General features: G+C 48.7%; 2 protein-coding genes across 10 annotated transcripts; one reads left to right on the top strand and one right to left on the bottom strand.

Annotated features, from left to right (window-relative positions):
- Window positions 1-51: 51 nt before the first annotated feature.
- MSH5 (mutS homolog 5) lies at window positions 52-17,259 on the bottom strand. 9 transcript variants are annotated; one of them, XM_061196018.1, is made up of 25 exons: window positions 17,183-17,259; window positions 16,623-16,773; window positions 16,216-16,339; window positions 15,678-15,758; window positions 15,430-15,492; window positions 14,603-14,724; window positions 14,307-14,416; window positions 14,011-14,046; window positions 13,607-13,689; window positions 12,429-12,474; window positions 9,300-9,438; window positions 9,121-9,183; window positions 4,396-4,524; window positions 4,024-4,096; window positions 3,754-3,863; window positions 3,437-3,517; window positions 3,117-3,204; window positions 2,687-2,876; window positions 2,460-2,586; window positions 1,894-2,043; window positions 1,461-1,538; window positions 1,114-1,257; window positions 774-911; window positions 540-613; window positions 66-317 (listed from the first exon to the last, which is right to left on the bottom strand). In XM_061196018.1, exons 2-25 carry the CDS (start codon window positions 16,758-16,760, stop codon window positions 206-208), a joined length of 2,499 nt encoding a protein of 832 aa, XP_061052001.1. In that variant the 5' UTR covers window positions 16,761-16,773; window positions 17,183-17,259; the 3' UTR covers window positions 66-205. The 9 variants fall into 9 exon arrangements, with proteins under 9 accessions (XP_061051997.1, XP_061052004.1, XP_061051998.1 ...); XM_061196017.1 differs by lacking the exon at window positions 17,183-17,259 and adding an exon at window positions 17,139-17,151; XM_061196019.1 differs by lacking the exon at window positions 17,183-17,259 and adding an exon at window positions 17,004-17,082.
- A 3,314-nt stretch (window positions 17,260-20,573) lies between these two features.
- On the top strand, window positions 20,574-25,610 carry CLIC1 (chloride intracellular channel 1). Its single transcript, XM_061196022.1, has 6 exons — window positions 20,574-20,824; window positions 22,920-23,029; window positions 23,223-23,348; window positions 23,496-23,602; window positions 24,069-24,250; window positions 25,214-25,610. The coding sequence occupies exons 1-6, from the start codon at window positions 20,786-20,788 to the stop codon at window positions 25,373-25,375; spliced, it is 726 nt and encodes a 241-aa protein (XP_061052005.1). The 5' UTR covers window positions 20,574-20,785; the 3' UTR covers window positions 25,376-25,610.
- Window positions 25,611-26,230: the final 620 nt, after the last annotated feature.

The raw sequence follows: 26,230 nt of genomic DNA, 5'->3' as shown, positions 1-26,230 counted from the left end.
TCCTATTTCATCTCTTTCCTACTCTCTTGTTTTGTTTTGGCTCGTCTAAGGAAACAATAACTTTCTCCAAAATAAACTTTATTACTAACATGAAACAAAATTTCCAGGGAAACTGAGAACTCTGGGTGTGAAGGAAGTAAGGAAACAAAGAGGGCCTGGCAGCCTCCCGGGGTTTGGGATGTGGAGGAGAGCCCAGGAAGGACTCTCAGAGGATGGTGGTGGCAGCAGGCAGCACTTCCTGACTCATGAAAATGTCCAGGTCCAGATTGGGATCTTCCAAATCCAGTTTCAGAAACTTGTTTACTAACGTCTGGCAACTGAGGGGAGAGAGAACAGTGAGATTTATGGAAGCATGGATAACAGAATCCCTGAGCAGAGGGAAGAGGATGCAGCACAGGAAACCTGAGACCTTGAGAATTTAGGAATTTCAGGAAGAAATTTTGAATCTTTAAAGGGCAAGAGGCTGTCTGAGTCCCTGAAAGGGGTAGAAGAGCTGCAGAACATGCTAGAGAGAACAAGGACCCTGGGCCTGCACTCACTTTTCCATTTGTTTCTCCTTTAGCAGCTCCTTGACAGGCTTGATGGGCTTTCCACTGCAGATCAAGTCTGAGACCTAGGACCGAGGAGGAAGGGGCAGAGGTGGGCGTGGGTGTTGGGTAAGAGAAGAGAGAGTAAGGGTCAGAAATCCCATGGGCCCAGAAATCCAGGTCCCTCAGAGAAGCAGGGACAGTGGAAGGGAGCCCTGATGGAGGCGGTTGCTGTTTGGACCTCACCTCCTTGCCACGAGCAACGAGCTTCTCAGGAAGCCCAGCCTGGGCAGCTGTGTGGGAGGCATGGCTGGCATTGGCAACACCTTCGCAAACCTGATAGAAGAAGACAAGGTCATTCCCATCTTCACAGGTCTCCATGGTCTTAAAAGAGAAGAAAAGGGGAATGTTATCAGTCATTCTGCTTCCTGCCCCAGTCCCTTGGTCAGTTGCTGTGGAGAGTGAGAAACAGGAAGGGACATGGTCCCTGTGCTCAGGGAGCCCCTGTTCTGATGGAGAAGCCAGTTCCCAGCTCAGGGAAATGCTCGGCCTAGGGGCCCCTAGGGAGCTGGATTGGTTTCCTCACCAAATACTGCACGAGGGGCCCCTGCGGCAGCAGCTGTAGCTGAATGAGGCTCAGAAAGTTGGTGGCCACGAAGACGTGGGGGCACGTGGGCCCAAGCGCCAGCCAGTGTCGGATCACGGCCGCCAGAAGCGCGAGCCCATCCACCTGTGCAGAGGGCAGGGGTGAGGCTGTGGAACCACAGGTGCCCCGTGCGCCCCTCTCCTCCTGCCGGGCCTCTCCCGCCTCACACTCTGTTTCTTTTCCACCCACACACCCCTATTCTTTTCGAGGGGCGCAGCCGCACCCTCTTGTTCCTTAGCCCTCCTTCATTTTCCCCTCCTTAGCTCCTCAACAGCTTCTCCCCTTACCGTGTTGGTTCCCTTTCCGAATTCATCGATAAGGACCAGCGACCGCTCGGTGGCATTGTTCACTGCTTTCGCCACCTGCTGGGTACCAGGTGGACAAGGGAGAGTTTCAGAAACATTCGAGGCCTGTAACGCACTGACCACAGTTTGCCTGGCAGTGAAGCTGTTTGTGTATGTGTCCACCCGACAGGACTGCAAGTTCTTTAACGGCGAGACACATGTTTTGTTCATCCTTTCATTGCCAACAGTGCCTCACATAAAGCCGGGGATCGATAAAGGTTCACGGTACTGATTCTCCTGGTCTCTGAACTGGGTGCTCCCTGCCCCTAGTGCAGAGAGCAGGCAGCAGAAGGAACGTTTTTCCTGTTCTGAACATTTTTCACGGGTAGGGTTCCTTCCCCATTATCCCCCTCCCCCAACCCTCCCTCCTTTTGACCTGGTTGAGGTCGATCATGAAGGTAGAGAGGCCAAGGGAGATGGATTCACAGCTATGGATTCGGGTGAAGATGGCGTCTACTGCCCCGATTTCGGCTTCCTCTGCTGGCACAAAGCTGCCCACCAGGGCCATGAATGTGATCAAGCCTACCTGAATAGGGGAGGAGACAGAGCCCAGTGCCTCGTGTGGCTGAGGTGAAGGTGAGGCTAAACTGAGGGGAGAACAATAGATCAAGAGCGATGGACACAGTTTAACAGAAGATCACAGCCCCTTCTGCTCGCTTTAGAATCAGTAAAGGACAGGGAGTGAGCAAAGGCACACTTTAATTCAGAGGTGGGGGAGGAGAATTCAGGCCATGGAATGATCATTAGAGCATGGCTCTCCCTCAGGTACAGAATGAGAACTTGGGAGGAAGAGGAGCAGCGGGTGTGGGTTATGGTCTTTTCATGACAGCTGGGGTCAGAACACAGTGGGAGAAGAGCTGTAGGGACCTGGGTTGACGGGCAGGTGGGGGATGGAGACAATGGAGAAGATTCCAGAGGCCCAGTTTGTAGGGATTCCTCTACCTGTTTGAGGTATATGCTCTTCCCTGAGGAGTTGGGTCCAGTGATGACTTTGACCCTCCCTTTGTACCCCCCGCATTCTGCAGAGTTGGGCACGAAGGTTCGGGCACAGAGTTCCATCAGAGGATGCCTGCAGTGGGTGGAGAGGTACCTTGCACATGGCCTGTGGATGCAGAAGATGGGGCCTTTGGGCCCCTCTTGTCTATGCCTCCACCCTTTTCTGTTCTCACCTGCCATTCTGGATTCGTACCCCAAGGAGCCGTGGAGAGTAATGGGGCCTTGAGTAGCCATAGTCCCGCGCGGCACTGGCAAGAGCCAAGAGGACGTCCAGGCGGGAGGCAAGGTCCAACACCCGGGTCAAGACAGCTGCCCGTGCCAGCACCTGACACTGCAGCTGGTACATCAGCAGGGTCTCCTGGTCTTGGGGCAGGTAAGGGAGGGAGCTGGGGGTCAGCTCCAGGGGAAAGTGAAGGAGAGACAAAGAGGCCAGCAGAGGGACCCAGAAACAGGCTTGCAGATACCATCTGAAATACCCAGAGACATTCAGAAAAGGCAGAGTCAGAGAGAGAAAGAGAGCGAGAGCAATAGCAGGAAGGAAAGGAGCCTATCAGAATCATCTCCATGCTGCCCGCTCCGCTCCAGCCACTCGCTTCTCCTCACCCCGGATGTCGCAGTGCAGGTCCCCCAGCAATGCATCCAGCTCCTTGGTTCGAGCACTACGATAGTGAAGCTTCTCCTCTGAGAGGAACTGGATACAAGGGTTCAAAGCTATGGGCTTTGCTTCTCTCGATCCTCATCCTCTCTAACCCCCGCTCCAGCCCTGACCTTGATTTCTTTCTCCTTTGTCTCAGAGCTGGTAAAGATCAGAGTAAAACAACAGAAGAGGGATCCCACATTGGGCAGTGCTGATGGGGTAAGGCCTTCCCCTCAGCTGCTCATTCACTTTCCTTATCAACCCCTACAGAGGTCAAGGGTCTCACCATGAAGTCCAGACCCTCAATCTCAAAGTCATTGGTCTCCACCATGGAAGGCAGGCGGGGAATACAAAGAAGGAAGCCAATCTGGGGAGAGTAAAAAAGAGATAAAGCAGAGAGTGATGCACTGGGCACTTTCTTTCCTTAGAGGAAGCCAGAGTCCCCTATATCCCCCAATGCTTCCCTCAGGGGACTAAAGCCACCAAAAAGTGTTCATGTTCTTCAGATTTCTCCAGGGTTTTCTTATCTACTAATGTGTCCTTCATAAGCCTAATGTCCCCCTAAAAAACCCCTGGGGAGCACACCCACCCTCCTACCCTCACCAGAGGGATGTAGATGACACTGCATGAAGGAATACGGGGGTCCAGATTTTCCAGCTCCTTCCGAGCCACCTCAGTGAGGAAACTGGGAAGTCCTGTCAGCCTTCGTTTTTCTAGGAGGGTGAAAGACACGTGGATATCAAAAGTAAGGTTTCTGCTCTGGTTGCGATGATTATCCCCAGTTGTAGTGGCCGCCTACCGAGAATGGTACCCCATCACTGGGCAGGCTCATGTTTCAGGGCTCACAGGCCCATCCGTACACCTAACACTCACTCTCATCAATTTCAGGATCTATGCTGGGGAGGACTGTGAAGCGATTTTCAGCAAGACTGCCCTCAAAGTCCACCTGAAGAGACAAGAAGTCCAGGTTCTTTACATCTAGCACCATCTCGTCCTGTTTCTCACCTCTACTTGGGCCCCTTCAGTCCCTGCTTTAACCCTAACCCTCCAAGCCTCCAAGCAAATCCCTGATATTTTGCCATCTCCTCTCACGATCCCATCCCTTGGTCATCCAGCAGACCTCAGTGTCTCCCATGCATCCCCATCTTCCACACCACATTCCCCAGAGCCCAGTCGTTCTCTATTATCCAAACCCATCTCTCTCCCCTAGTTTCCCAGGAGCTCTGCCTCTTTCCTTCCACTCACCACTTTCCCAATGAGGCTGGCAATGTGGTGTAGGTCATCAGAGAACTCTTGGGCAATGTCCCGAAAGAGCTGAATGGACTGGGGCAGGGAGCGGCACGCATCCCTCAGGCCCAGGGCACTGTACACTGTCTGTAGGAGAAATGGACAGAGGAGGGTGGCCCATACCCAGGCCGGGCTTAGGCGAGGGGACAGGGATGGACTGAGAAGAACAAAGACCAATTTGGAAAAACACAATAACAGAGACAGAGAGAAGATCTCAAATGCAAAAAAGAAACAGTGAGAGAGAAAATGGTATCTGCAGAACTCTTCACCAGGCACCACACTAAACACTGAGGCTCCAAAGACAACAAAGACAACTGGGTCCCTTGTCCTAGATGGGCTCGTGGTCTAGTAAGGAAGACAGATATACACCCAGAAGATTTAAAAATAAAGTGGTAGGTGCTTTGATAGAGATTTGTACAATATCCCAAGAGAGAAGTTTGTACAGAGGAAGGACAAAGAGAAATAGGGATATGAAAGGCAGAAAGAAGTAAATGAGCAGAAGGGGCAATGACAGCATTCAGGTAAGAGACAGCAGGAAGAGAGGATGGGTGAGAGTCACTGAGAATTAATTCCCCAGCGTGAAAGTCAGTGACCTGAGGTGGCTGCTCTAACCAGGGATTAGACTGAGTGCATAGACCCAATCCAAAGGACATTGACTGAGCCTCATTCTGTGACAGAGGATATATAAAGTGTATAAACCAAAGGGTTTATAATCTAGCCATGATGGAAACAAGCAACAAAAACAATGACTACCCACAAAAAAGATTGACCAAGTTGTGAAACTGACTAAAATTACTAAGGAAGTTCAGAGAATAAGGCTAATATGGGCTAAAATAGTTGGGATAGCTTTGCAGAGAAAAAGAAATGAGCTTGGTCTTGAATAAGGCAATTCCAAAGGGAGGAGGGTATTCTGGGTGGGGGGAAGAGCATGGGCAAATGAATAGAGGTAGGAATAAGAACTAACACTTATTGAATGTTTACTACCCGCCAGGCAATATTCTAAACGTTTTACATGTGTTAATTTCATTCAATTCTCAAAATAATCCTAGGAGATGGGGACTAGCATGACTCCATTTTATAGGTGAGCAACCTGAAGCACAAAGAGGTAACACAATTTGCTCAAGTTCTCACAGAGAGTAAATAGAAGAGCTGGGAATTGAGCCCAGGTGTCTGGCTTTTAACCACCATGCTATCCTGAGCAGGAACATGGTGGGTCTCCCAGGCAGAGTGCTTGAACGCGGAGCCTGGCCTGGCTGAAGCCAAGGATAAATGTTAAGTAGTGGGAGGGGATATACAAATAGTCACACACATCTGCTCACGTAAAATAAAACTGAAACTACTTTATGTGTTAGGTAAATATACTGTAGAGGGCTTCCCTGGTGGCGCAGTGGTTAAGAATCCGCCTGCCAATGCAGCGGACACGGGTTTGAGCCCTGGTCGGGGAAGATCCCACATGCCACGGAACAACTAAGCCCGTGCGCAACTACTGAGCCTGCGCGCTAGAGCCCATGAGCCACAACTACTGAAGCCCATGCGCCACAACTACTGAGCCTGCGCTCTAGAGCCCACAAGCCACAACTACTGAGCCCACGTTCCACAACTACTGAAGCCCGGGCGCCTAGAGCCCGTGCTCTGCAACGAGAAGCCACCGCAATGAGAAGCCCGCACACCGCAACCAAGAGTAGCCCCCGCTCGCCGCAACTAGAGAAAGCCCGTGCGCAGCAACAAAGACCCAACGCAGCCAAAAATAAATAAATACATTTAAATTAAAAAAAAAATTTTTAGGCTCTCTCGCCTTCTGAGATGGCCCCCACTCTGTCTGTGGAGTTTGTTTCTCTCTAAATAAATCCACTTCTTAAGTATCACTTTGTTTCACACTGAATTCTTTCTGCAATGAGACATCAAGAACCTCAAACTCACTGGGAACAGAACTATAGCAGCTGCTGCAGCAAAAAAGCTGGAAACTGAAACCATGCACAGAGGAACTTCAGACAGTCACTGGAAACTTCGAATAGCGGTGGAGGAGGAGTAGCTGGAAAGCAGATGTTACAGCTGGAATTCACATTGCTATCTTGAGCTAGGTGGTAGAAGCCACATGCTGAGGATGGCAGAACAGGAAGACAGAAGGAGACTGGGTCACTGAGGACTTTATGAAACCACCCAACAATCATGGACTGCTTATTTTTATCCTTTTCTATAAAAGATAAATAAACTTAATCTTATTTAAGCCAAAAAAAATTTTTTTTTTAAAAGGTTATCTATAGGTGGAGAGAGGGGAAAGGGATAGAAGCTACAATTAATTGACTATACCTTGTTTGGGAGATTTGACTTTGGAACTGTGTAAATATTCTACATTATTATAAGATTAAATTTTAAGAAGCAATTATTAAAAATCAGAAAAAGAATGAAACAAATGAACATAATGTATATTCAGATAGTGACATAACCACTTGAAACAGTGACTAAAACACAGCAATTTGACTGTATATCCCTAGGGAGAACAGAAAGAACTATCCCTCCTTCCCCCCAAAAAATCTTAAACAGTGTTCAATAATCATATAGTTGGTAGTAATGGTGATATTGCTATTCTAAGATTGTTGTGGATGTAATATAGGAAAAAGCAAATAAGTGATACTTTGATTTTCTCATTCCTAGTGTTACTGAGACACAGAATCTCTAGTATGGAAGAAGGAAATATTGAAGAGGATAAAAATGGAATATACAAGGTAAGAACCCTGTGGTGCTGAATTTAAATAGGTGATATCACAGATGTAGAAAACAAACTAATGGTTACCAAGGGGGAAACGGTGGGGGAGGGATAAACTGGGAGATTGGGATTGACATATACACACTACTATATATAAAATAGATAACTAATAAGAACCTCCTGTATAGCACAGGGAACTCTACTCAATACTCTGTAATGACCTAAATGGGAAAAGAATCTAAAAAAGAGTGGATATATATTTATGTATAACTGATTCACTTTGCTATACAGCAGAAACTAACACAACATTGTAAATCGACTATACTCAAAAAAAATTAATTAAAAAAAAAGAATATAGATACAGTGACCTCTGGATATCTAAAAAACTAAAATAAAATAAATAGGTGATGTCAGTACTAATTCATCATGTATTTTATTTTTTTTAAAGTTCCTAGATCTGTCCACAGAAAAGGCGTACAAGCAAAAAGCAAAACATGCTGAGTACCCTCTAGCATTCACTGTGGTATACAGAAATACCATTTCTCACTAAAAGGAACCAGGGCTCCTCAGAGAAATGTCTGGTTCCGGGTCAGAACCGGTAGGTGTAAATGGTATATCTGGTACATCTTGTCAAACCAGAGAGTGGGGAAGCTATCCAAGTCTACTAGTGTCATGTTAAAGGACTCAGAAGCCAACATGAAGAGGCTCCCACTGGCCAAAGATGGAATAACTCGAACATGTGTAAAGATTAAAAATGCAGTGAAAAAAAAAAAAAAAATGCAGTGGCCTGAAGCACAAAGAAATCTGTAAGTTTGTAATGATACTAAAACAACAACAGCAACCAAAAAAACTCATTTGTTGCCTTGGAGGATTACGGAACTAATTTCATATTTGCTGATAGCTGGACAGATAAAATCAGGGGGAAAAAAATCAAGCAATGTTCTGTGATATCACTAGGTAACCAAAGAGTAGATGAGAGGAAGTCTTCCTTCCAGAAACGTTCTGTCTAATAAATGAAGAAAGAATGACAGAATTAGAATAACACTACTTTGCAATCTCTAAAGAACTAATGGACTTAGATATTAAACATCAAAGACTGCTAACATCACAAAAGGAGAGTCAGACGTACTGACATTATGTTCCTCCATTTATGAAACACTATTGAAAAAAATTAAACTTGAAGCTGATCAAGCTTCTAGATTCAACTATTGATTTACAGAAATTTTAAAAGAGGAGAGAAACATGTCAAAAACAGGGAATGTAATCAGTGAAATTCAGGCTAAGGAAAACTCTGTAGGACAAATAATCCAGCTTCTTCAACAAATACATTGCAAGGGGGAAAAGATATATATATGGAGAGATGGAGAGATGGAGAGACGGGGGGAGAGGGAGAGAGAGAGGGAGGGAGGGAGAGAGAGAGAGAGAGAGAGAGAGAATGGTGAAATGGAGAAGGAACCCATAAAGGAGACTCAGAAAGACATCATCCCATCGCTATATGAACATATTTTGATCCTAATTAAACAAACTGTAATTTTAAAAAATCATTACATTTAAGAGATGAATAGAAATTTAAACATGAGATAATTGATATTAAAGAATTACATTAATTTTTAGATAAGATAATGGCATTGTTATTCTTTTTTAAAAATAATTTTCTTTTAGAAAGCATATTGAAATATTTATGGGTGAAATGATATGATGGCTGGGAACTGCTTCAAAATAATCCAGGAAAAGGAAAGTGAGAGAAGATATACATGAAACAAGATTTGTATGAGTCAAAGTGTTAAAGCTACATGGTGGGTACATGGGAGTTCATTGTATTATTCTCTCTAAATTTTTTTTGACAATTTCCACAGTGCAAAGTTTTTTTAAAAGTGTTGGGATAAAGTTGGATCGGGTGACGAGAGTAAAGAGGGATTGGAACACATGCTGGGGGTCTTAACCTGGACTTCTAGATTCAAGAAGGGAGGTCTTACCTTGTAGAGAACCTGCCAGTCACTGACCTTGGTGTGGGACAACTTCATGCGTTTAAGAATCAGCTAGAGTCAAACAAGGAGACAGCCGCTGTTTTCCTTCTCCCACCCTAAAGCCCCTCAAGATGCCCAGCATCCCTCAACCTCCTTCCCCACATCCCTGCCCCCAACCCCGAGCTCACAGGCACGTTCTTGATGTGACCCAGCAATCGATGCAGCATCTGAGCCATGTCCAGATTCTGGGGTAACAGGAAAAACTGAATGACATCCAGACGGGAATTTAGTTCCCCCAGGTCCTGGGTTGGACGTGTGAACCATAGCCTGGAAGTGAGGGCTGGAGTGAGGAGACCAGAAGTTACATCTGTTCTCATCACTGTCTTGATCTCAATTTGTGAAAATGTGCATTTGGAGGTCCCCGGGGATTGCGGCAATATGTATCTGCACTGGTAAGTACAGTGTCCTATCTATGCAGGTGTGTTTACTTGCATCTACTGAAAATCTCTGGATGTGAGCACAACTGTGTGTATCTCGGTTTTGATGGATATGACCATGTGTCATTCCATGTGGATATGTGATGGAGTTTGTCAATATTTTAGAAGGAGAGCAGTGTGTTGAGGCATTTGAATGCCAACACTCTAGCTCTCTCTGCAGCTGAGTAGGAGTGAGTCAGAAAGAGTTTGTGTATCTGTATTTAGTGAGTCAGAAAGAGTTTGTATATCTGTATTTAGCTATTTTAGCTGTATTTAGCTGTGACATTCGTCTTTTCATGTTCTTCCTGTGAAAGTATATAAATGTTCCATGTAGAATAAGTCCTCAATTCATGATAATGTTCATCCCTGCAGAGAAGAAAGTATTGGGTAGAGATACTTAAAGGGCTTCAATAACATTGTCTTATTTTTAAATTGGCTAGTGGAAACACAGAGGTTTATATTATTATTATTATTATTATTATTACCTTTTCTGTGTCTGAGGTTATTTCCTAATAAATTAAATTATTATACAGAAATAAATGTCTCATCTGTGTTTGTCTAATTCTGGGTATCCCTATCTCCCTGTGGCTATGAAGAGTGTGAGATTCTACAAGGACCTGGGAGCCCACGGATTCTTTCCTACATTAGAGCAAGCCATTAGGCATACCATTTTGTATAAGAGCCAACCTGTGAAGACACTGGGGGCCTAAGGATGTGTATCTCACACTGTAGTCTACGGCCAGTTACCCTGGGTTAGAACATCCCAGGTTAGAATGAAGTGGAAGACTCATGTGGATTCGAGGGTGGGTTTTAGGCACCTCTGCTCCTTGGCCACAGAGGAGCAGAGGTGCCTGAGGCAGTGTAGGCCAGTCTGTGAATACCCTCCCCACCTGGAGAGCACGAGCCTCACCAGACTTTCTTATAAAACACCTGGGTAGCTCTGACTCATGTACTTCGAGTGCCTGGAGGTCTTAGTCGAGCCAGACTCAAGTCAGCTGAGGGGATGAGGCCCTTAGAAGGTAAGCAAATTGTCCAAAGTCATGCAGCTAGTAAGAAGTACAACTGGATCTCAAACTCAGGTCTCCCGCCTGCTAGGACAGTGCTCTTTAGAGCATACTGTGACATTTAGTCACCTTCCAGGTGCCCTGTCTGGCTTCAGGCCAGCTGGGCCCTTGGCTGATCATCAGATTGTGATTCTACGCCCTGCAGGATCCTATCTAAGGAATCTGCACCCCTCCCTCACCTTTAACTCAGTTCTCTTCTCCTTTGAGAATTCCTTCCCTTTCATCCCTGGTTGAGATTAGAGATCTGCACCTGAAGCACTAGAGAATGTGGAGGTAATTAAATCACCCCACCAATTACCTGGAGATGGCCTCAGAGATAATCCTAAATTAACCTCCAAAAGACATACATTGCAGGGCAGGTGGCATGGGGAAAAGATTGTGCACCTGCAGGCTAGCAAAGGTTTCCTGAGTTTTTAGAGATGATGTAACCAGTGTGCTTGCATTCTACTGTGTACAAGGCCATGTGCTGAGCTAACAGGAATGGGCCACTGCATAGAGTTCACTCACAGCTATGAGGGCAAGTAGATTCACCAACTAATTCCAACCTGATGTGATAGTGCAACTAGAAAACATAAACAAGCACTATGTGACCACACAGCAAAGTGCATGTCAGTCTCCTCAGAGGTGCCTGTGAAAGCTTCACCAGAAAGGTGATAGTTGGGTTGCAAGAGGATGTTAAGACTTTGACAGGTGGACAGCAGGGGAAAGACTTTCCAGAGGGAACAGCATAAACATAGGCTTGAGGGGGAATTCCCTGGCGGTCCAGTGGTTAGGACTCCGCACCTTCACTGCTGAGGGCCTGGGTTTAATCCCTCGTTGGGGTACTAAGATCCCACAAGCTGCACGGCCGAAAAAACAAAACAAAACAAAACAAAACATGGGTATGAGGAGGTAAGCCTGGAAATTAAAATTGAGGGGCCCTGAATGCCATACTGCTAAAGATGCGACCCTTAATCATGCAGGTAATGCGGAAACCTCCTGAGGTTTATGTTTTGTTTCTACTTAAGCTTTAAAAAAAAGGGGGGTGGGGGAGTGACATGCTCAGACCTCTATTTTGGAATGAAGAATAGATTGGAAAAAAGAAGCGTTTAGAGGCAGAGACCAATTTGAAGGTGAATGCAATGGTCCAGGTTAGAAATGAAGATAGCCAGAATTAGAGCAGAGGAAAGAGGGAGAAGGGGATGGCTGAGAGAGATATTTCTGGATAGAATCAATAGGTCTCAGTGAATAATTGAATATGGGGGGTGAGGGAGAAGCATCAATCCAAGGTTCAGAGCCTGAGAAGCTATATTGCCAGCAATGCCACTAACCAGAAAAGGGAATGCAGGAAAAGGAACAGGGCCAGTGGGTGTCAGTTTGGATGCTCTGAGTTTGAGCTGCCTATGGAAATTGCAGGTGGCGATGATGTGCAAAGAACATTCCACATGTGGAGCTCGGAACTAGAGATACAAATTTGAGAGTCATCAGAGAACAGCTCAAATTTGAAGTGTGTTTTTAATAATTAAAGATATTACCATGCGTACATTGCTGTCTCGTGATTCTGCTTCTGCTGCGTGTATGTGTGAAAGTCCGTGTAGCATCAGTGGGTACATGTGCATCAGTGCTGACAACGTAAAATGAGAATAACACTAGCTACCACATGGGGTCGTTGTAAGGATTAAATGTATTTAGCCAGCATTCGGGAAAGGGCAGTTGTTTTCATTACTACTAAGGGTGGTGTGTTTGAGTCTACAGATTGCCTGCATTAACCTGTAGCACGTGTGTGACTCTTACTCACCTGAGCAGTTTCTCTCCCCACTTACAGCGGCATCTGTTGAGGATTCCTGTTGGGAGTTGGGGTACGGAGTGAGCCTGTTACAAGCAGGATCAGGGAAAGGAATGTATGGATGTGTCTAAGCTGAGGCATCAGGGTCAGAGGTTTGGGTGTTCGGCTGGCTGGCCTAGGGGGTGTTCCCCAGATACAGGACACAAAGGCAGCCAAAGCCAGAGTGTGGCCACAAGTCTGAGCCGGGATTACCTTACATGGGCTTGGGGGAGGGAATGGGCACTCACAGGAACACTCAGCCAGAAAAATATGCAGAGCAGGCATAGTTAGACTCACAAAAAGCCCAACACATACACGTAAACATTAGACACAACCCACTGAGAAGCACGGTGAAACCATGTGGTTACTTGGGGTGATGTCCCCGATACACCCTAAAGCCTGAAACAACTATAAGAGATAAAGACTCTATGCAAAGCAAACATGGGAGTTATGCAGTTACATAACTCTCCTCTATACATAGGGCCTCCCAAAGACCCTAGACAGGTACACCACTAGTAGAAATATTCATACAAACCCAAGGAATAAACATGGAATTGGTCAAGTAAGAAATGATACTCAAATGACACTGGACAACTATACTGGACAAGGTTTCGGGAAGATGCCCAAACTGAGGGAGGGTACAAAGAGGATAATAAAGCTGGAATGGGACTTCCCTGGTGGTGCAGTGGTTAAGAATCCGCCTGCAATGCAGGGGACACGGGTTTGAGCCCTGATCTGGAAAGATCCCACATGCCGCAGAGCAACTAAGCCCGTGCTCCACAACTACTGAGCTTGCACTATAGAACCCGCGAGCCACAACTACTGAGCCCACGCGCGGCAACTACTGAAGCCCCCCGTGCCTAGAGCCCGTGCTCCGCAACAAGAGAAGCCACCGCAATGAGAAGCCTGCGCCCCGCAATGAAGAGCAGCCCCCCATTCGCCGCAACTAGAGAAAGCCCGAGTGCAGCAACGAAGACCCAACCCAGCCAAAAATAAAAAAATTAAGAAAAAAAAAAAGAAGCTGGATTGGAGCAGAAGAGACAGCTGGCAATGGGGTGAAGTGGAAAGAGAGGGGCTGGGATACATCTTTGGAGGCAGCTGCTTTTCTGGCAGGCCTGTGTAGTTTGGGATGAGGGAGGGGGCACACCTACCAAAGAGGCTGAGCCCCTCCTTGAGTCCACTGGCCACTTTGTACACTGAGGGGTGAGGCTCACTCTTAAATATCTGCAGAACACTATCAGGGAGAAATTAGGGTAATTTGTATTTTAAAAGGCAATTGAGAAAATGGAATGGGGATTGGGAACACCTCCTGAGATCAAGTCTTGATGTAAGGTTTGTCCCTCACTGCTCTCTGCCTCAGTTTCTCCCTTTAGAAAAGGAGGGTGACACCTTTGTGCTTTTCTTCTCTCCCCTCACCCCTCTTCTCTTTCCTTCAGGGAGAGAGCTCTTAATAGCCCCAGGATTAAAGAAATTGGAGCCCCGTTAAGGATTATTAGAGCATTAAGCTTAATCCTTCTCCCTCCCCAAAGATGACAGCTTGCCTCCATCTCCTTACCTGTAAGTGTCTTGATCTATGCTCACCAGATGGGTCCTGAGGACAGAAAACAAGCAGAAAGTAAGGTGGCTGGGGTATGAGAGGTATGACTTCATTCTTAAGTTATACCCGCTTAGCTCTCCTTCAAGAGTACTGTCTCAGTTTTCTCCCCAGAGCTCCACACCCTCTCAGGAGCTCCTGTGTGTCCTAGAGCACTTTACCAGATGGGTCACTGCCAACGCCCCCCCCATCCCGTCTTACTTTCCAGGCCTCCCAATCCCACCTTACTTTGGTTGAGGTTAGGGTAAATGACCTACAACACAAATTTCTTAAAGCCTAGGATGGGGACGCTGACGTTATAGTCTTCCAGTTCAACCCCGATTCTTCTTCGACCCATGAACTTCAGCAGCCCTCCAAGTGCTCGAACCTAGGAGGGGATCAGTAGTGGAGGTGGGGTAAATTCCAACATCTTGGAGGCTGGACAACACCAGGGAAAACTACTATTTTCCAGGGCTGAGCTAGTATCTCTCAGGACTCAAACCTATTCTCCAGGTGCTTGTGCCTTTCTCTAACCTGCTGCAGCCCAGCCCTTATCTTGCAGGACCCATCTCACCGTGAGGAGGCAGTCAAAGGGGATGATGGAGGAGAGGAAGAGGATTTTCTCAGTGGCAGTCATGGAGTCTGGGATGAAGGAGTAGTTTCCAGAAAGGAGGCGCTGTTTGCTTATCTCCAGGCCTATTTTGAGGGAAGGGAGGGAAAGATCTTATAGCCCGATTCTTCACATTATTTTAAGAATGAGAAAACAGAAGCAAGAGAGATGATGTGGCTTGCCAAATTCACACAGGCAGTTAATGTAAGGCTGAGACAAGAACCAAATTTTCAGACTTTTTATTCTACATACACTATAAAGAAGTTTGGCTGGGAACATAAACTGAGAAAGATAAATGGCTCAGGAGAGTAAGATATCTGTCTGGAATTGGGGATTTGGGGTCAAAAAAAATCACATTAACAGAGGAACTAATAACATGAATGCCCTAACATCTAATTTAGGATAGAACATTCCCTGTCCTTTTTGCAAAACCTGGGAAGGTTATGGAAGTGTCTTCTAGATGAACGAGGTCACTGAGGCAGTGCCTTTTTTTTTTTTTTTAAGGGGCAAATGGCTTTGGCTTAAATGGGAAAATGCCAACAATCAAAGCTGACCAAAAAGTGTTACTACTCCCTCTTCTCACGGAAGGCCCTCATCCCTAGACAAGCCTAAGCTGCAGGTTATTAAAGGGTAGGGATTAGGAGAGATCGTGGGGAGACTGGTCATGGGGCTTGAAGAACACAAAGGTTTAGAATGAGATAGCGCTGAGGGGAGACCTCTGATGATGAAGGTGGAGTTAGGAGAAAGAAAACTGGGATGGGGGATTGGGCAAAGCAAAAGGGAGGAGATACCAAAATCCACACTTGGCAAATATATGATTTCAGGTCTCTTAGGCTCTCTGTGCTCTTGGGAGGCTGTGAGGGAGGCAAAGAAAGGGCCATCAGTCTGTACATCTCAGTCTTTCTGCCGCTGTTCCACCTTCCCTCTCACCCAATTCTGGTCTCCTGGCTGTAGCTCCCCCCAAGACCCTTTAGTCTCCTGCAACATTCCATAATTTAGTCCTTCCCCATTTTCCCTCTCTCCCTTACTCAGTCCTTACCAAGCTTCCCCAGAAACCGCGTCATATTCTCATCCTGTTTGGCGCTCGTGACAACAGACTGGGGATCGATTTCATCCAGAACTTGGAATGAGAATGGAGACCAAATGAGTTCAAGGATCTTTATCTTTTGACTAAGAGGGAACCTGTAGCCCTCCCCTTGCTATCTCCCTTCACCCCTCAGAAACTTATTTCCTCCCTCTAAGAGTAGGGAGTGCCCCCCACGTTGGGAGCATAAGTCGGAGTCAGACATGAGATTAGAAAAGGAAAGAGTAGTAAGACTGATGGGGTGGTGGGAGGGAAGAGGGGTGCCCAGGAGATTATCACTAGACTGTAAACCCTTAAAGGACAGACATGACTGATTTGCCCAGGACTGTATCTCCAGCTCCTGGTACATTTGTGAATAATGAGATGAATTCCTAAAAACAACAAAGGGGGCCTCTAGGAGTCAACTAATAAAAGTAGATTGAGTCAGGTAAGGACCTACGACTGAAATACACTTCTAATCCCAGAGTAGAGGAATTCCTAGTTCTGTCCTCACCTCTCTGGAGCAGCTTGAGGCTCTCGTGGTCTGGGGCATCTGGCATAAAGTAGATGGTGGAGTCACTAGTGTCATAGTAGGCTATGCCCAGGTATCCTGAGTTCCACAGCACACACAGATGAATCTGTCCGGCAAGGAAGAAAGGAAACTAATATTTGAACCACTCGTTAAGTGCAGGGTTGAGGCATGCCTTATTTAATTTAAATTATTTTATCAACTCTCTGAGATAGGCATCATCACCCCCATTCAGTTAACGTGAAACCGACATTCAGCGGAGGGAAGTGACTGGCCCAGCTCTTCTTCCCAGCCCCTTTATAGTCTAACAATCAGACGTTCCAATCAACTCCCCGCTCTCCAGATTCGAGCTCTCGCTCCTGCGACATCGCCTCTCCGCCCCGCCCCCAGACCTCCGCGGGCTCCTCCTCTTCCTCCTCCTCGGCCTCCCGGGGGTCCGGCACTGGGGCCGGGCTAGGGAAGCTGGCCGAGGCCTCCCCAGGTCCCGGTCCCTGCGGCGTCCTGCCTGGGGTCGCTCCTACGGAGGCCATGGCCTTGGAGGCTCTGTGGATGAAGAAAATGAAGGCGGTTCAGGAGCGAGATCTCACCCGCGAGGAGACGGGGGTAGCGGGGCGCGCAGAAATGCAACTCCACTGAGAACTAATGGGAGAGGGCTGAGGGGCAGGGCTGCTAGGGCCTTCGAGAGCTGTGGTCACAGGTGCAGGGCATCTGGAAGGGCGACTTCTCGGGTATTTCACTAAAGTACAGACTGTAGAAAACACCACTCGCCCCACCCTCATTCCTGTCACGCGGAGGCTGTATTTGGAGACGGTCTGAGGGTCCTGTGGGACAAGTTTTGCACGCCTCCTCTCTCTGCCCCTGCCAACCAAGCCCCCAAGATCACAGCCTCACGCTCTTGACTTCCCCACCCAGTTGCGGACAGCTCGCGGCGTTTTCCCGCCTTTTCAGTCACCTGGGTCGCGACGTGCGCGAGACCCCGTCACTAAGTGTCGCGGGCCTGCGGGAGGGTGCGCCGACGCGAGGGCGGGATGCGCACGCACACGCCCCGCCTTCTTAGCCGCTATTGGTCGAAGAGACCCGGATCCTGCCTAGAGATCCAACAGAGCGAGAGGGAGGAGGGGACCGCAGAGAAGGGTGGACGATGATTGGCCTATTCGCATATGGGGCGGTGCCAGAAGTTCAAACTTCCCGCCCTCTGTTGTTGCCTAGCAACCGGGCCTCTGTCCCTTGATTGACATGGGATGGAGCCTGTGAGAAGGTCATTAGTAGAGCTGGAGTCCGAGCCCCCGGAACGGGTCTAGGGGCGTTGGGTAATCTGGAGAGGAGGCCGAACTTAAAGGAACAGAGGCGCGTTTTTTTGGGTTTTTTGTTTTGATTTTGTTTTTGTTTTTGTTTTTGTTTTTTCTGGAGAGTGGAGATAAGCAACAGTAATTCAACCTATGCCAACAATTCTAACTTAATATTTATAATGAGCTTAGAACAGTACCTGGCAAACATAGTAAGAACTACGTGAGTGTTTTAAATAAATAAGCGGAAATAAGAAGCGAGACTCCTATCTCAGCCCACCTTTGCCTGTTTCCTGGGTGCAGAGTATGATCACTCCCACAGGGACACCACAGGGCCTAATTAATAATTTCAGCGCCCCAAGAGAAGTTGGAAGCATTCGAATTTCACCAAGTTCTGGCAGAGAGAAGCAGACCTGCTAAAAAACACCTACACCCCTACTGAAACGTGCCCCTACCCCTGCACACACACACACACACACACACACACACAGACACACGCACACACACCCCCCCCTAAGGACAGAAGGGTGTCATTCATTCATTCTGGGCCAGGTGGTGGACTCAAAACAGGGAACATAATTAAATCCCTACTCCATGAGCCTACTTTTTGAGTGTGTGTGTCTGAGGGGAGGAGAAGCAAGGAGATAGTGAAGGAGAAAGAAATAAACAATCATATACTTTTAAAAACATCTCTTAAAATACATCTTCACTCCCAGCTTTGTTCTGGGTACTCTGAGATGCGGAGATCCCACCCAAGAGCTTAGGAAAGATGGTAACCTGGCTCTGCTAACCCATGATTGGAAAATCCCCTCTAGTGAGAAAGGTGGGGGAGTGAGTTAAGGGCTAGGTTAATGGTTACCCCTGGCAAATTGTTTAGCAACGGGGCTATGGAAACCTGGAGGAGGCCAGGTGACAGCTCTAAGGAGTGTTGGGGAGGGACACACGTTCCAATCTGGGGTGGGAAGAGATTAGGGACTGGTTTACCAACCTGAGGAAGGGGAGGGAGTGGAAAGAGAAGCCTGGGGAAGAAAAGGGGAGATACTGAGATAGGAGAAAAGCTGGGGCAAGGAGATTGAGATGGGAGGGAAACTTCTCTGATGCAGGATTTGGAGGTATAGCCCCTGGCTTCAAACCCATGTGGCACTGATGGATGGTACCAGGAGAGGGCAGCATTACCTGTTGTTACCTGAGAAGTTAAGGAAAAATACTTTGTGGGTAGCCATGCCAGCTAGCCAAAGTCAATATTGATCAAGGCAGCTCTAGCTATAAAAGCTGTAGGGAAAGAGAGGCAGGGGAGAAGCTGCCAAACCTGTTTGAGCTCAGGGCTGGCCCCATTTGCCTGAATCTTCTCCCAGAAGGGAGATTTTTGTGGGGCAGGTTCTCTGGTGGACATGGACCAGCTGGAGCAGAAAAGGACCCTGGGAAGTAGCGCTGCTTTGACCTCCCTTCCTCAGATGGAAGGGGTCATGTGTGCAGATTTTGAGGGTCACCCTGGAGGAGATTCCCACCCAACAAACACATACTCGTTGAATCATTCTACATCCTTATCGGATGTTACAATTCAAGGGAGCAAACACCAAATATATCCCCTCTCTGAGGAGAATAGAGAAAGGCCTTTCTCCATGGAGGAGAAAACCCACAGAAGAGGAAGCATGAGAGGAAACCGCTAACTGCTGGTTCCAGCACCTCTCTTCATTCCACCCCCTCCTCCCCCAACTCTCTCCCTTTCTTTAAGTTTCAAGACCTGTTTTGCTCCTATGTCCTTGCATTCCACCATGATTTTCTGAAACTGTAGGTGTCCTGTTAGACAGAGGGTGGTGAGGAAGAAAGGGATGGCTGGATAGGAGATTCAAATGTGGAGGCTGGCATATGTCCAGTTTGGAGGACATATTTTTGGGCTATTTGTCAGCAGATCATAAAGGGTTTGATAGAACCTCCAAAATCAAGGTTATTGGGGAGGGAGGGAGAGAACTCTTCTTCCTCTGTCCTCCCTACTTATTTATTTACTTATTTTTGGCTGTGTTGGTTCTTCATTGCTGTGCCTGGGCTTCTCATTGCGGTGGCTTCTCTTGTTGCGGAGCACGGGCTCTAGGCATGCGGGCTTCAGTAGTTGTGGCACGTGGGCTTCAGTAGTTGTGGCACGTGGGCTCAGGATCCTCCAGGACCAGGCCTCGAACCCGTGTCCCCTGCATTGGCAGGCAGATTCTTAACCACTGCGCCACCAGGGAAGCCCCCTCCCTTCTTCTTTATTTAGTCCTTAGTCCTTCTAAGGACTCCACTCACCCTATTCTGTCTGATCTTCACTTTTTTCCCCATGATAGGACCAGCTACCACCAGCCCCTAGCATCGGTGCAGCTCTACTCTGGGGTCACAATAACCCCATGCTTCCACCCCATCTCCAAGGCAACCCGTCAGTGATAAAAGGGCAAGGGGCACAGGAAAGGGCCCCAGACGGGGAGGCAGAAGTAGAAGCATTAAAGCTGACCAGGCTATGGAGCAGGAGAGTACCTCTGCAGTGATGAGGCCCCTTGGCTCAGCTTCCTGTTTCCCCAGCACAAGGCCTGGTTATCTCCTTTCCCCACCCCTACCCTACCTCTCATGGCTCTCTTCCCCCAACCCCAGCTTCCACTTGCAAGTCCCTCTCCTGGGCCACAGTCCTAGCAACCCAGAATTTGGACTGGAGTCCCGAGGGAACTTGGCGAAAGTAATAAAGGACCACCTTTCCCTTCTATAATTCCCTTTCTGGGCCCTCAGGGACGTGCTCAAGCAGTCGGTGTCAGATTTTTTGTGTGAGGGTTGAGTGGGAGTGTCCTCTGATTAATGAAGCAGGGAAACTGAGGCAGGAAAAAGTCCCTTGTTCAAGGAGACTGGCAGGGACAAAAGAAGTTTCCCAGGATTCCCTCTCCCCAACACCCCCTTCCCCATCATCTGGGAGACCTGAGGCTCACCCTTCCGGGCCCACTCCCTAGGTCGTCGAGTTCCGCCCCCGCGCCTGTCCCCTCCTCAGGTTCAGGGCGGGGCGGTCTGTGAGTCAGCTCCCAGATCCAGCCCGGGAGGGGGTAGAGCTAGATCCGCTGGGTGTGGAGTACGCTGGACTGGTCGAGAGGCCGCGTGTGGAGTGAGCGGGTCTGATCGGGCTCGTGCTGCGCTGCAGGGCGAGTAGTCCTAGGTCTGGGGGAGAGAATCTTTTCTGTGAGACCGCCTTCTCCCTGGCCCCGCCCCCTCCCAGTTCCCCCAGAGACGGCCTCTTCCTGGTCCCCGTCGCAACCATGGCCGAAGAACAACCGCAGGTCGAATTGTTCGTGAAGGTAAGAATACCTTCTCCCTCCTAGGCCCCCCTCCGAGTTCCTGGAAGGCAACTCTCATTTTTCCCCAGCTCCAGCCTTAACTCCCTAATCCCTTTCCTCTTTGATCCCCACCCCCAAACCCACGTGCAGTCTTTAGGGCGTGTGTGGCAGGGGCCTGGGGTGGTGGTGGCCGGGGTTTGGGAGGGGAAGACAATTGATGTGTGCGCGGGTAATGAGAAATCTAGGCTCAACCCTGAAAAGTTTGTAGAAGTGCAAGTTTCCAGCAGCCTGAAGGACAGGAAAGTAGAGAAAAGGGAGGATTCCCAGGAGCTGAGAAGATTGACGGGAGTGGGTGTGGGGGGACAGCTGATAGGAGGAATGAGAGAGAAGGCGGCAGCAGGAAACCTACAGGCTTTGGGTGGGACAGAGGGAAACATCCGGCCCTACAAGAAGATCAGAGGGTGAGGAGCATAGTGGGGGAGACTTGGATGGGGGTGGTGGTGTCGGGGAGGGGGAGGTTTCAAGGAAGAGGGTGTGGTCCGGAGGCCTGGGAGTGGGACCAGGTGAAATGGGAAGAATTGGTGGGGTGGAAGGCGACAGGAGAGTGGGAGTGGAGTTCCAGAAGCTGGCTCAGAGAGGTGATGGGGTCGAGAACGAGTGTCCTGAGGACTTGGAGAATCGAGAGAAAGGGTGGTGGCGAGGAGATGAGAGTTGAGCTGTGGCTACCACGAGGGTAGATGGGGAGAGAGAACAGAAGGAGGAGGAGAGCTGGGTTAGGGCGTTTAGGGTTTGGGGGTTATAGAAACAGAAGAAAAAGAGTTGCCCCAGCTCTGTCCTCTCGGGTGTGGATGAGGAGAGGTGGTCCCAAGGCATTTGCATATCGAAACCGCAGGCTGCCGTTTCTGACCCGTTCTCTTCCCCACTAGCACTGCATTCTCTCCCCTCTCTGGACCTCTTCTCTGTGCCCCTCCCTCCCTTTAGCAACCTCCCCCTCCGTCGGTAACTCCCGGCTCACACATTCTCCCCACCCTTCACTTTCCTGCCTCCTTTCTCTCCACTTCCCTGCTTTTGTTCATCTAGCCTTTGTGTGTTCCAGCCCGTTTCTCCCTCTCCTTTATGCTGGGGCTTCTCCGGTAGCCATTCCCTCTCCCTCAGCCGTGCCTGGGTCGACCCCCTTAGGTGTGGTCCCCACCTCACTCTCACACTTGCCTCAGGGGCTATTTTTATTTTTACTCCTGGGTGAGACTGCGCTACAGAGATTCCAGCCCTGGGTCCTGTGTGAGGAAGATTATCTGGAGCCAGGGGACTTGTCCTGGGAAACCCCAGCCGTGCCCAGGGAAGAGGGAGGTGGCCTTTGCTGCCCAGGCCTCAACCTCACAGGTCCCTGCCCCCACTGCTTGCCAGGAAGGAAGCTGCTGAGACCGGAGACACAGTGAGATGAATCACTCTCAGCTAACGGGGAGGTGTCCTTTGGGGGATGAGGTCACTACTTGCCGATTAGAGGGCAGCCCCCCTCTGCAAGACCCTCCACATCTCTAGGGCGAGGCTCTGAGCCCCTTGACTCCCCACCCAGTTGCTTGGGTAGAGGTATAGAGAACCAGAACTCCTGCTTCCAAACCCTGCCCCACCTCTCCTGTTCTCAGGCTCTACTCCATTCAGGAATCCAGGCCTCTAGCCCACAACTCTAGCCTCACCAAAGTCCCTCTCTAGGTGTTATTTCATGGGTCGATGTGAGAATTAAATGAGTTTTTGTATGTAAAGTGCTTAGAATAGTACAGAGAAAACTAACTACACCACCATTAGTCTTCCCTCTCTAGGATCCAGATCCTCCAAATTCTCCAAAGCCCATTCCCTCTGCCTACCTCCATCTGTCCTCAACTCTCTGGGGAACCAGAAGCCTACCTTTGCAGAAGATATTCTCACTGATCCACCTTCGGTTTGAGCCAGACCCCAGGGTGGAGAGCCCAGTTCTGGAGGGGTGCTTTTAGCGGTGAGACTGAGTATGTGTCGTGACTAGGCAGAAACCAGCTAGGTCTGGGAGTAGGAGATGCAGAGAATGGCCTGGGGATGAGTGGGGTGCACCAGGCCTAACCTTGGGCTGGGGGTTGCTTTCCAGGCTGGCAGTGATGGGGCCAAGATCGGGAACTGCCCCTTCTCCCAGAGACTGTTCATGGTGCTCTGGCTCAAGGGAGTCACCTTCAATGTCACCACTGTTGACACCAAGAGGTAGGCGCCCTTCTGTTCCTCTAAACTCCCTTGTGCACACACACATGCACACTTACACACTCACCTACCTGAGTCCTTCCATCCTGAACTGTTTTCCCCTCCATCCGGAGCCCCTTTCCCACATCTCTCCATCTCTCCTTTCTGGGTCTCCCTAACCCCCTTTTCCTGTCCTAATGCCTGGTCTCTCCTCCAGGCGGACTGAGACGGTACAGAAGCTGTGCCCAGGAGGGCAGCTCCCGTTCCTGCTGTACGGCACTGAAGTGCACACAGACACCAACAAGATTGAGGAATTTCTGGAGGCAGTGCTGTGCCCTCCCAGGTATAGGGGAACTTGGAAAGGGGAGTAGGGGAGCTGGGAGAGAGAGGTTGAAGAAATGAAAAACAGAGATGGTGGTGGGGCTGGGGCAGGGGAGCTGAGGTTCCTCCTCGGAAGATATCTTATCCTGTTTGTCCCATTGGCTTCCAGGTACCCCAAGCTGGCAGCTCTGAACCCTGAATCCAACACAGCTGGGCTGGACATATTTGCCAAATTCTCTGCCTACATCAAGAATTCAAACCCCGCTCTCAATGATAGTGAGTCTTGTGGGTTGGAGGCCTGGGTCCTAGGAGGAATAGAAAAGATCCAGGGATTAGGGGCACCTGGACATTCAGATACCAGGGAGATGGAGCAGATGTTGGCAAATCTTACTTCAATTTAAAAAAATAAAAAAGAGAGAGAGAGAGAGAGAGACTCTAGATCCAGATGACCTGAGTACAAATTCTAGTAGCTGTGTGACTTTGGGGAATTCATTTAACTTCTCTGTAAATCCATTTCCAGATCTATAAAATGAGGATAACAATACCCACTTCATGGGTTGATGTGAGAATTAAATGAGTTTTTGTGTGTAAATTGCTTAGAATAGCACAGAGAAAATGAACTACATTAGTGTTAGCTATTATTATTTTGGACTGGCCTCACCATTAGTGTTCACCCCCTCATGGGCCTTTTTGGACTATGTCAGTCTTCTGATGTTCTTACCAACTCCCTTCTCTTGCACAGACCTGGAGAAGGGACTCCTGAAAGCCCTGAAAGTTTTAGACAATTACTTGACATCCCCCCTCCCAGATGAAGTAGATGAGACCAGCGCTGAGGATGAGGGCATCTCTCAGAGGAAGTTTCTGGATGGCAATGAGCTCACTCTGGCTGACTGCAACCTGTTGCCAAAGCTCCACATAGTACAGGTGAGTGGTCATCGTGGGAGGAGAGGGTGGTCGCTGGGATGGCTCTTTAAGGGGCTCCCACACAGGCTTCCCATGACAATCACTCCAAAGGTGGTTTCTTTCTTAGGGTGGTTTTCAATAGCAGACACCACCCCATTCCTTCTCTGCTGTCTTTGCTGGCAAGACCACTACTTGAGAGAATCACATTCCACGATGCAAGGTGTGGGTGCAAACAGACTGGCCTAGGGTAACACATCCCAGTATTACTTTCAAGAATGCTCTTCCTGTCTCTATCATTGCCAAATCCCCAGATCAGAGAGCAGGCTTTTCCTAAAATCAAAGTTTTAAGTCTGTAGCTTCAGTCTCCACTTCCTCTTGTGGAAGATGAAAACTGCTGGTTCCCATGTTTTTGTCACAGTTCAAAGCTATGGTTTAGTTTCTGAAACGTGGGCCCAGTGTCAGTCTGCTGCAGAACTGTGTACTAAAAATCTCTGTACTAGGCACTGAAAGATAAGATATGTGGTGATTGGTCTTTGCCCTCAAAGGATCTGAAATCTAGCTGAGAAGATAAAACATTAACATGATTAATAATACATGATTAAAAGCCAAATGAAAAGTAGAAAGAGTTGCTGTGGAAATTCAAGAGGAGAATTTTATGGTTTGTGAATTATATTTCAAAATCAAGAGGGGAAAACTAGCACCATGGACTGGGATGGCCTGAAAAGGGGCTGGTTATAAATGGCCAGGATTTCAGTAAGCGGAGAGGAAGGGTGAAGGCCTTACAAGACAGTGAGGAGTTAAGAAAGATGATTGAAGATGATTCATATGGGAGATAAGAATCATAGGAAGAGAAACCAGATAGTGGACCTACTCGAATGCCTGGATTTTATCATGAGGCCTTGGGATAAGGGAAAGACCAAGAGCATGGCAGCCAATGTGACTTCCCTGAAGCTAACCTACTGGTTCTCCTCTACCCACCCCTAGGTGGTATGTAAGAAGTACCGAGGATTCTCCATTCCGGATGTGTTTCGGGGAGTGCATCGGTACCTGCGCAATGCCTATGCTCGGGAAGAGTTTGCCTCCACCTGTCCAGATGATGAGGAGATCGAGCTGGCCTATGAGCAAGTGGCCAAGGCCCTCAAATAAGCCCCTCCTGGAGCTCCCTCGCCCCCCTCCATTTTCTCCACAAAGGCCCCGGGTGGTTTCCACATGGTTACCCAATGGACACACTCCAAAATGGCCAGTGGGCATAGAATCCTGGAGCACTTGTGCAGGGCTTGCTGGGGGGATGAGGAGAAAGGATGGGGGATCTGGGTGAGATTTTTACTGTGGGGTGGGTAGGACAACGTATTTCAGTAATAAAGTACAGAATGAAAATCTAGTGCTTTGGGACTTCCCTGGTGGCACAGTAGTTAAGAATCCACCTGGCAATGCAGGGGACATGGGTTCGAGCCTTGGTCCGGGAAGATCCCACATGCCGCGGAGCAACTAAGCCTGTGTGCCACAACTACTGAGCCTGTGCTCTAGAGCCTGTGAGCCCGGGTGCAAAAACTTCTGAAGCCCGCGCGCCTAGAGCCCGTGCTCCCGCAACAAAAGAAGCCACCGCAATGAGAAGCCCGCGCACCGCAACGAGGAATAGCAGTCCGCCGCTCCGCAACTAGAGAAAGCCCGCGCCTAGCAATGAAGACCCAACGCAGCCAAAAATAAATAAATAATTTTAAAGGAAAAAAAAAAAGAAAATCTAGTGTTTTTACACAAAGGGGGCTTGGAGTGTGAGTGACACGTAATGAAGAGTGGGTCAATGACCTTGAACTCCTGGCAGAAACCAGGAATTTAGAAGAGGGGTGCTTGTGACGGGCCTGCCATTTTTAGTGCGGGTCCACCATAGCGCTGTTTTGTGCTCCATGTCGCACTTGCAGCCCAGCTGCCAGAGCCGACCAGATCTGGGTGGGTCTGGGCAGAGCTCATGGGGCGGGGCCGAATTCCGAGAAGGGGGGCGCA

This window comes from Eubalaena glacialis, chromosome 7, assembly GCF_028564815.1.
Source record: "Eubalaena glacialis isolate mEubGla1 chromosome 7, mEubGla1.1.hap2.+ XY, whole genome shotgun sequence".
Taxonomy (NCBI): Eukaryota; Metazoa; Chordata; class Mammalia; order Artiodactyla; family Balaenidae; genus Eubalaena; species Eubalaena glacialis.
Note: the sequence above shows the minus strand (reverse complement) of the source record. Positions and strands in the feature narration are given on the sequence as shown.